The 10,504-nt window shown below is 49.8% G+C and overlaps 3 protein-coding genes across 3 annotated transcripts; 2 read left to right on the top strand and 1 right to left on the bottom strand.

The window, feature by feature from the left end:
• Positions 1–189: 189 nt before the first annotated feature.
• CC1G_07429 (regulatory protein suaprga1) lies at positions 190–1,718 on the top strand. The gene is made up of 6 exons (XM_001832006.2): positions 190–424; positions 510–625; positions 686–744; positions 900–1,011; positions 1,149–1,325; positions 1,452–1,718. The coding sequence occupies exons 1-6, from the start codon at positions 268–270 to the stop codon at positions 1,614–1,616; spliced, it is 786 nt and encodes a 261-aa protein (XP_001832058.2). The 5' UTR covers positions 190–267; the 3' UTR covers positions 1,617–1,718.
• Positions 1,719–2,767: 1,049 nt separating this feature from the next.
• CC1G_07428 (atypical/Alpha protein kinase) lies at positions 2,768–5,272 on the bottom strand (the record flags this gene model as incomplete). The annotated part of the gene is made up of 11 exons (XM_001832005.2): positions 2,768–3,056; positions 3,114–3,201; positions 3,257–3,475; positions 3,528–3,711; positions 3,763–3,959; positions 4,027–4,117; positions 4,184–4,400; positions 4,454–4,626; positions 4,696–4,854; positions 4,911–5,032; positions 5,089–5,272. 11 exons carry the CDS (start codon positions 5,270–5,272, stop codon positions 2,768–2,770), a joined length of 1,923 nt encoding a protein of 640 aa, XP_001832057.2.
• A 653-nt stretch (positions 5,273–5,925) lies between these two features.
• CC1G_07427 (hypothetical protein) lies at positions 5,926–7,641 on the top strand (the record flags this gene model as incomplete). The annotated part of the gene is made up of 7 exons (XM_001832004.2): positions 5,926–5,986; positions 6,150–6,258; positions 6,323–6,502; positions 6,565–6,845; positions 6,905–6,977; positions 7,034–7,219; positions 7,272–7,641. 7 exons carry the CDS (start codon positions 5,926–5,928, stop codon positions 7,639–7,641), a joined length of 1,260 nt encoding a protein of 419 aa, XP_001832056.2.
• Positions 7,642–10,504: the final 2,863 nt, after the last annotated feature.

Here is a 10,504-nt window from a genome sequence, read left to right as displayed (position 1 = left end):
CCAAAACGGATGATGAATGCATTTTCGCTGTGTGGGAAATTCCGGGCGGCCTTCTGCACAGCCATCCCTGAATCCCAGGAAACTGCCAAACAAGACCAAGCAATCTGCTGGCAACACGGCGAGGTCTGGTGAGAACGCGTGACGTCGAACATTTTCGACGGGGTTCCTTTTGGCTGAAATTTGTTTCGCTTCGTCACGTCACCAACTGCTCTTCACTTTCACCTTCACCTTCCACGGCTTTCAGATTTCTCGAGCAACCAACTAACGATGTCCGCCCTCCGAGCTCTCCGCCAAGTCGTTCGCGTCTCAGCACGCACCCGGTTCACCCCCGTCGCTACGCGCTACGCCGTCTCCAGACCTGTCTTCGCCAACCAGCTCTCCCGCGCCTTCTCAGTTTCCGCTGCTAAGTTCGGTAGTGGTGCCAGTGCGTGTCCTTTCCTGGCCGCAATACCAATGTCCATACCACGAGATACTGATTCGCTTTAATGACTTCATTTGACTTGTAACAGCCGACGTCGCACTCTCCCAGAAACTCGCTGAGGAGCTCCGTTACGAGCAGACGGAGAACGCGGAGGCTTCGTCGCCTGATTTCGTGCAGGAGTTTTTGCAGCAGGGTACTTGGACTGTGCGTACTCCTTGTCTCATTCTCTTGACGTGGATTCTAACGACGTGATGTGTCGTGTAGATCGAGGATACACCAGGCCAAGACGAGGTCGCTCTCGTCAGGAAATTCGGTGATGAGCAGTACGTTTCTTTCTATTCCATTCCATATCTTTACCCATGGCACCCCGGACCGAGACAGCCTTTCTCGCTGGGCCACCTAATCCTCCGTCGTTTCACTTACACGTCCTCTCTCGTCGTACTCTTTACCGACACTGACACCTAACCTACCCCAACAGCATCCGCCTCATCTTCTCCATCGCCGACATCCAAGCCGACCCTGAAGATTTCGAAGCCCACAACGAGATCGAGGGCGAGGACATCGACGATAGCGCCGCTTCTTATCCTCTCGTGCGTCCTACCCCTTGTCTCCTCTTACTTGACTCTTTTACTTACCCTGTCCCTTTCAACCCTTCCTACCTTACGCCTTCAACCTTACCTAACCCGCACCTTCACCCCTCGTTTCCCAACCCGTTCACCTCCATCAGCGCACCTCCCTAACAATCACAAAATCCAACGCCCCCGGCTCCCTCAACATCGACATGATCGCCCAAGAGGGCCACTTCATGGTCGAGAACGTGTCGTTCTACGATGACGCCAAGCTCGGGACTGAGCTTACCGCCGAGGCGGATTGGAAGAGGCGGGGGATGTATATTGGACCTCAGGTGAGCTCTCCTCCCCTCTTCTCTGTCATACTCCTCCCTTCTCTCCTTCCTTTCTCCCGTCTGCTTCCTTCCTCCCTCTCGCCCCCTTCCCTCGAACGAAAGCTAACCTCTCCTCCCCCTTCCCAGTTCAACACCCTCGACGCCCTCCTCCAAGAACAATTCGAAAAATTCCTCGACGAGCGCGGTATCAACGAGACCGTCGCGCACTTTATCCCCGAGTACGCAGAGTTCAAGGAGCAGAAGGAGTATGTCAAGTGGTTGGGCAAGGTTAAGAGTTTTGTTGATGCGTGAAGGGGTTTTGGTGATGCGTGAATGGCTTCGTTCCTGCGTACCACCTCAACCTCGGGAGAGGCTTCAAGTTGGCGTCGACCCTCGCTTGACGATGGTGAGGGCGGTGTTCCTACCATATATGATAAAAAAGTACGCATTAATTCGCTTCGTTCTCGAGACTTTAATCCTTGTTACATCCCCACCACTCCTACTTATAATGACACATGCACATGATTATTTTTTGCGCTCTTCGTCTTCTTACTTCACGGTGTCTGAGCTTGCGTGATTGCGTGGCTATCCAGGATGGTTGGCGTTTGAGTTGTTTCGATGGTTGGGGAGGAGTTGCGTCGATGGTTGGAGAGGAGTTGCTTCGATGGTTGGAGTTCGATGGTGGGTCCTTCCTTGACCTGGTTTGCATAATCTATAGTCCATCCCATTAGAAGCGGATGATGGGGTGACGACTTAGCGTGAGGTAGGGTCATTGACGATGGAAGGGAAGAGCTGGACCGATGGTGGAGAACGACTATCTTCTCCAAAAGAATCGAGGCTGGTTTACGAGACTAAGCTGGACTTCGTTATTTTTTCGTGTTGCAGCCTTGCTTTGACATGAACCCACACGAACGAAAATTAAGAGCGGCTGGGCTCTGAGCGGGTGCCAGTGGGAAGTTCTGCCACCCCGTTGAAACCTTGGCTTCGTCATGACCGCCTACAGTACAGTGTACGGTCGGCAGTCGTCCAAGTTTTGCACGCTACGCACCGCTGTCTGTGCTGAGATGTGTCGAAACATTGGAGGGTTCGATAAGATCCTTACTACCTAGTTGACGGTTGTGGAAAGAAGTAGAATAGAAGTTCGATTCTCGAATAAGTAAGTGGGAGAGAAATCTGTTTGCGTTCACATACCACCACCACACGGCTAGGGTGTCCGAGAAGGACATGGATAAAACTTTCGCGCGCGAGCACTGGGCGACCACAGCCACCGATCCCAGGCCCCTATTTCGCAGGCGGAGCACCTGGACAACACGAAATCGGTCAACGAACCAGCGTATATAGGCGAGTGGAGTCTAGTACATCCATGCATAATACTCTATAAACACCCTCATGAACAGTATATGTAGTACATAGTATGAAAGAATGATTCCGAATTTATCAGAAAGCGAAGGCCATTGATGCTTTCAATCTTCCTCAGAGGACTCGGACTCCCCATACTGGTTGAGGCCTGTAAGGCCAGAGTGGCCTTTATCCGATGGGACAGGGGAGGGTGAACGTTTGGGAGCTAAATCAACGTCAGGAACAGACATAGATTGCGCTTCCCAGTCACTGAGTTCTGCAGTGACTTCCTTCCAGATATCTGTAACATCAGTAAGTCCCAGTGCTTTACAGATGCTGTTACATCGGTGCTGGGAGACGAAATCCTCGAGACCAGACGTCCCCTGATCTCCAAGACCGTAGCTCTTCTCGACACTGAACCATCACCAGTTAAAATGACAGAAAGCGACTTTCCGGAGATGAAGTACTTACCTGTGGATCATTACATCGAAAAGAGTAAGGGCATGTGCAGCTGTTCTTCCTTGGCGAGACGACATTGGAAGGCTTGCGGAGTCAAAGCCTGCGTGGTGGTGAAGTTAGAAAGTAATAATTCTGCAATATGGGATGGAATGTACCTTGAATATCAACAAAAACAATAGAACCCTCCGAATCATGAAAGGAAAAGTGCGCTAGGGCGTCGCACGTCTGACCGACAAGGCTCTCGCTATTCGAGCCTGCTTGGGAAGTCCCAGAGAACTTCTGGACCTCAGCACCTTCGAAGAGCGGGTCCGCAAGCCACGCATGGTCCTCTCCCTCGACAGTTCGAAGCACATACGATTCTGGGACGCGAAGATCTAGCAGAATCGTCAATAAATGTAGAAATCAAACGAGAGCAAGGCTACTTACTGTATACCGAGACACGCTCCTGCTTCGAGATCGATAGAAACTTGACAATTGAGCGTCCAAGCATTTGGAGGCGCAAGAGTTCGTCCTTCAGGCATCGAAGGTTCTCTTCCGGGAGAACGCTGCTGGATCCGTCGTGAATATCGTAGAAATACTTGGCTGCAATCTTCTCCGTTCCAATGTAAGCCTAAGCTATGTAATTAGTAAAGGATATGCAGACATATGGTGATTGACAGACCTTGTGCGCTTTCTTAGTTACACCACTTGCAAATGGTGTTTTCTCGACGATGACCTTGAGCTTAACGTCTTCTTCTTCGACCCAGATAACGGAGGTTCCTTTCCCAAACTTCCATGCGCCCTTAATGACGGTGTACGAGGTGCCAGAGGGATTGACGACTCGTGTAACATAGGCGTCCTTTCCCGCAGGCAGAAGTCCTGTGGGAGACAATGGAAGTTAGTTTTCGAGATGCGACACTATACAGCTGGTCATATAAGTACTTACGTGGTTTCTTGCCGGAGCGCGATTCTATTTGAGTGCGGAGTGCAGTAGAGGCAACACTATTAGCACGCTTGGAGCGAGGAACGATCTGTGTCTAAACATAGTTGCAATGTTAAGTAATTAATACTTGCTAGTCAGAAGCAAATCATAAATGACACACCTTTGGCTCTACATCCTCAACATCCTCAATATGTGGCTCACGGCTGTCGTCATACTGAACATCAACGTGCCAGACCATCGCAGCAGCCTTATAATCGCCCGGCGGAACCAGAAATGAGTTAGTCGAGACAGCGTGCCAAAGATCACCAACTGTCCCTTTACACATCTCCGATTCAACGGTAGTCTTCGAGCGATGCCAAAGAATCTGGTACTCGGACCTGTGGTTTGCATTCAGCATCGTATTGAGGGAAAGTTGGAGAACAAAACTCACATGTCGTAGATACGGTATTCCCTCGGTTTGGCGATGTATGTGTTAACGACCAGATGGAACACGTCGTTAAATACCTCATCCATTGGGGTGTCCTCGGGGTAGCGACGCTGCCATGCGTGAAAAACAGGCCCGGAGCGGTACTTTCCTCCGTCGTAATCCGTCATCTTCTGGATCTGTATCGGTAAAGAAATTAAAAGCCGTGAAGCAATGCGCCACAATAGGCATGTAGATAGTATACTCACGGAGATGTTCAGAAGCTTGACTGGTTTAGAAACAACACCCAAGCTACCCTTTAACTTTGAACGAGCAACCTTGACTCCGGGTGCTGCACGGGCCATGGCATCTGCATATCCATTTCGCATTCGTGAAAGTGCTACTTCCGCCTTCGCCTTAGCATAGGCCTTGAGCAAGTTAGTGTCGTATACAAGTCAAAAGTGAAATTGAGGATCACTACTACCTCCGGATCAATGGCCTGAACATCTGATTCTGCCGATGAGCTTCTACCGCCAGGTAAGGTGTGCTTCCTGGGGTCGACGGGATTCGCAATGGCATTCTTCGCAAGCTGCTGAGCGCCATCGTCTGCAGATAAGGCATGAGGACAAAATGATGTGGAAACAGTAAGTAATTTCACATACCGCCAGTGTACTTCTCGCAATCGAAGCATATCTCGCCCTCGAGATGCTCGTAGACGCTACCGCATCTGCGGCATAGCCCCCAATCATCAATGCTATCACGAGCTGGACGGTTGGTGCAGCGCCCACAACGCATTCCTTCAGCAAGGAATTCAAAACGGAGTGAGCAACCAGAGCAGCGTGCCATGTTTGAGGATTGGTGAGAGAGAGAGAGATGTATAGAGCGATCTTTGAGAGTTTGAGTGCGCTAACGAGAGGCTCTGGCAAAAATTGTACCCTTTTATGTTGCCTCTCGCCTTGCAGAACGAGACTTCACACCTGGTTGGGCGCTTGATACGCGACTACCATAAACAGATACCTCCGATACTTTTCGGCTCCGGATCAACAAACACAAGCTTAAGGGCCTTCCCCCAAGAACATGCGGGAGCCTTGTGCTGTAGCCACTCTAGCCTCAGGGACAATAGTGGGCCAGTGGTCGGAAATCATATATGAATGGAATTTACTGCAATTTACAGATGGACCCTGCCACGAAGCCACCTCCGAAGTACCAAGAGCTCATGGAAAGCTCGTGTATGCTCCTGGAAAATGCCTCAAAGTTGAAAATTTGGGATTATTACGTATTTTTGAGGTGCTGCGGCACAATGAAAACAACCCCAAAGCAACGAGACAATTGCTTCTGCTCCTTGGTTCGAGTTCACCTGTAATTCAGGTAGAGAGCTTTGGGGAAATGGTAGGAATTTTGGGGAACTAGGCAGCAGGCCGCCCTCAGCATCGGAACTTAGTACAGTCCCGTCTGACCTGTACTGCGAAGGGATGGAAAATCACGAAGTTATATCACCAATGGCGACACTCATCTTTAAATATAAGGGGTGTAAAATAGCAAACCAGTCCAGCAACTTGAGTGCGTTCCTGCTCTACTTGTTCTGCTCTCAGAATGGCGAGGAGCACTCGCATTGGGACTAATAATCCCAACGGCGGGAACCAGTAGCGAGACCGTCCTATTCGTCAGTCCTACTTCGCAATATCGAGCAATTTTGCATGCGCTGACTGTCTTCTCCTCTTAGTCGAAGACATTCCTGACCTTCCTGATCGACTGCAGGTCTATGTCAACGAGGGTGTCCGTGTCAAGGACCTTCCACATGCTGTGAAGCGCGATCTTGGCGCATCCATCAGGTAAGCTTTGTGTTATCCTGCTTTCCCTCAGCCGTATGATCAGTACCACTCATATGTCACAAAGTCTCTCAAGCATTAAGAAGATTATGAACCGCTTTGATGTCAAGACCACGCGTCGTAGCGGCCTCACAGACCTCGAAAAAGGCCTTGCTATTCTTAGTGTTACTGAAGACGATCCACTCGGGCGATGGGGCTGCAGAACCGTGAAGGAGAAGCTGGCTTTGAAAGGTATCCATGTTGAACGGTGCGTGGACGCTTCATAGTTCTCGATCAGAATTCTTATATCTCATTACTTTATCTACTCAGTGACTTTGCAATGCGCTTCCGCAGGGCAGACAATGCAGAGGCATCAGCTGCTCAACATCCACGCACTCGTAAGCGCCATAACCATGGTCTTTGGTCATCTGGTCCGAACGAGGAGTGGTGCCTGGATGGACACGAGAAGATTCTTCATTCTATGGGCATCGCGGTATACGGAATCATTGACAAGTTCAGCCGCATGGAGCTTGCCCTCGTAGCCGTGCCAAATGCTCGAGATTCTGATGTTCCTGTGGCTGTTTACCTACGGACTGTGAAAAAATTTGGAGGTGCGTCGCCTTAGCAGATTCTCGGAATTGCTGACTCTGTTAACATATCATTTGGACAGGGATGCCGCTATCTTCGACAAGTGATAAAGGTACAGAGCTACGGAAACTAATTTCTTTGGTTGGGAACATGCGGTATGTCGGTTTCTCAGAGTTCTACTAAATCTCGATGTGCTCATGGAAGTCTCTAGCGCCAAGTACCAACCCCATATCACTGAGGCACAGGTTCCGTCTCATATTGCAGTATCTTCACCCGATAATATTACGCGAGAGCGGGGTTGGCGTCCCATTTGGAACAATGACCTCTCGAACATACTGTTCTTCTACCAGACTGGGAAGGAGGACAGCGGGTATGTCGATAATGATGATTTTCATATGTGAGTACTATTTTTCCCTGAATGGGATACCGGACGCTAATTATACATCCAGTTCACTCGCACGATGGATTTGGGCACGCATTGTTCAGGCTCGTTTGGACCAACTGCTTCTTGAACACCAGACTCACCGCATCCGTGGTCAGAGAAGGACCCTTCTGCCCACAGATGCCCGTCGGATTGACCTTTTCACTGATCCCGAGACTTACGGCGGTTACAACCAACTGATCCAGGTCCCTTCAGAGGACATTGATCGACTCTTGTCTGAGTATGACCGTCCCGATCTCTTCCAATTCGTCAGCGATGACATGGAGATTTTATTTACCGACCTTCATAAGTCAATTGGGAGTCCTATATTCACTGCTGCCACCGGTTGGGAAACATTCCGATGTATGTTAACAGCCTATATCGCTCGTGTACCCTAGAGATTTCCGATGAATATACTCCATGGATTTACAACGTCCATTTAGCTACTTCGCAATCCATTCTCGCTGGAAATGTTGGGCACGACCGCTGAGGTACTCTGATATGTACCACCGCGGGACGAATCATGATCTGGGCGCTTACTGGTCAATAATTCAATCAATACTGGCTCTCCGCACCTATGCTACGTTGGGCGTGCTTATGCGACAAGCTGGAAAGTCAAATTCAGGGCACCATATGGGTGTTCAAATTGAGGATGGTTTCCATGCCGGAGACCTGATGTTTCTATGTCCTTTCCTACTGTTCTAACCTTTTCCAATTCAAGTTACCCCGGGCTCTAGAATCTATCATATCGTCAATGTTTGGTAGACGAATCTTGTAAAAAGTTTGTGGCTGTATTTAGAGGAATGTGCAGAGCACGACGAGCGTTTGAACGACCGGAGGATGCCAGACATAGGGGCCTGGGATCGGTGGCTGTGGTCGCCCAGTGCTCGCGCGCGAAAGTTTTATCCATGTCCTTCTCGGACACCCTACACGGCCCGTAGCATAGCGCTAAGCTGTACTCTACCGTCTCGGACAAGTGATATCTCAGTGCTTATAGGCAGACGTTATGCAGATGAACAGTGAGCAAGAGCACATTACCCTTCGTCTGAGAGTTATTTAATCTATTTATATTATTCTGATGTTACGCCTGGATACTTACGCACAGAACAGTCCGTGGCATTCTACCTACTTCTATGTAGGAGCTTCGAGGGGAACTTTTCCGAAGCGCTCGTACTGTATCGCCGAGGGCGAAACCATCTGGGCTAAATAGGAACAAACATGATGTAACATCGTTCAGTGGGATCGAGCGGATGTTCGGACTCGTACAGTCGTGAAGTCGTTACTGAAATATAAGTTTTTTTGTAAACCTACGAGTGGGAGTAAGAGAAATACTTGAGTGATTAGCTAGAGTCTAGTACTAAGACGAGAGTGATTAGCTAGTACGAACCCGAAGATGAGAGGAACAAGTAGCCATACCTACGTCCATCCCATATATCATACATACTACAACAGTCTGAGGAGGGTGGTTCTTAGCGGAGGTTGGGGTCATTGAACGACGGAATGGAAGAGCTGCACTGTTCGTTAATTTCATTTCGCCGCCTTGCTTTTAAACTGAACCTAAACGAAAACCTACACGAACAACAATTAAGAACGGCCGAGTGCTGAGCGTTGGGCGTTGGGCGTAGATACTTACACACAAGAGAACAGACCATGGCATTCTACCTGCCTACTTCCAGGAGTCGAGGGGAAGCGCTCGTCTCCTAAACTGAACCTAAACGAAAACCTACACGAACAACAATTAAGAACGGCCGAGTGCTGAGCGTTGGGCGTAGGGCGTAGATACTTACACACAAGAGAACAGACCATGGCATTCTACCTGCCTACTTCCAGGAGTCGAGGGGAAGCGCTCGTCTCAAGGGCGAAACCATCTGGGCTAAATAGGAACAAATATCCTTGGGATCGAAGGTTACACCGGTTTCACGAGGCATAGGCTGCCAGACTCCGAGTCCTACTCTACGACGGTCGTTCAGTTTACATTGTTTCCATCACAATCCATTCCTTCACTGAACATTCTGATTCGCCATACTCGTAGGACCACGCTCCAAAGTGACTGGTAGATTCCAAAAGTTGATGTACAACGAAGCTCCATCGCCTTTTCAAATTTTCATCGCCGTAGACTCTAGTCTCTACTAGCCCCAAATCCTCGTCGCTCGTCATGACTCAATGAATCGCCCGGACTATAGCGGTACTTACATCTTCATCCTCAAGACCCAGGCTGGTTACCGGGCCAATTGGCAACAGCAAACGCCCGTCGCGCGTACGAAAGCATTGGAAGCAACGGGGTTGGGAAGCAAGGCAAAGCAAAGCTGATTCTACGATTCGGACACTCTGTCGCTGCCTGGTAGGTTATAGGTTATTATGACACAACCTGACCTGACTCGAGTCTCGAAGTGCTTCGCGTAGGAAGGCCTACCGTGACTGCAGTCTGTCTGAAGAGACCGCTGGAAGGCGCCAGGTAGTGTTGGTCAAGGGTATGAGATACCCGCAGGGTATCGGGGAACGGGTAGGCGCGGGTACGGGTATGGGTAGGGTTGTGGTCACCCACGAACAAACCCATACCCGCGCTCGCGGGTTGCGGGTACCTTCCATATCGGGAAGCTCCATCAAAACCCTCCGGCGGGGCGAAAAAATCGAGATAAAACTCGATTCTTTACAGCTCGGGGGCCATACCCTCACGGAAAACCCTGGGGTATGGGGTACCTACCCGTACCCTCCATCCTCCATATACCCGTGAGAAACCCGTACCCGCCATTGAGGGTACGGGTTTTTTGCGGGTACGGGTATGGGTAGGCCCCGGAATACCCCCGGGTTACCCGTGACTAGCACTAGCGCCAGGCGAATGCGTGACCTACATACGAGGGGAGGGTGGCTGGGGATGAGCAGACTGGAGCGTAGGCTCGATGCACCGTACGTACCCACTCTTCTCTTATCCAAATAAATAGGGACTCTCCTAACAAACGAGGGTGTAGGAAGTCTGTGAAGCTGGAAAGGCGTTCTTGGTGCTGTTCACAGTATTCACTGATAAGTCTCAGTTTCGCGCCAGGCCACGAATTCGAGAAACTGTTGTAGAAAGCTAAGCGTCGTTTGAAGATAAGGTGGATTCCTTTTCTAGAGACATACATAGATACCCATACACTCGTATAGCAAGGATAGCTTTGAATTCATTTCGCGCTGCGCTATCATTCCAAGACCGATCATTCTGTACTATATGCATCTACTTGAACACTCCAATTCAGGTAATACTTCAACTCAGACACCAGT

The sequence above is a fragment of the Coprinopsis cinerea genome, assembly GCF_000182895.1.
Source record: "Coprinopsis cinerea okayama7#130 chromosome 9 map unlocalized cont3.9, whole genome shotgun sequence".
Lineage (NCBI taxonomy): Eukaryota > Fungi > Basidiomycota > Agaricomycetes > Agaricales > Psathyrellaceae > Coprinopsis > Coprinopsis cinerea.
Note: the sequence above shows the minus strand (reverse complement) of the source record. Positions and strands in the feature narration are given on the sequence as shown.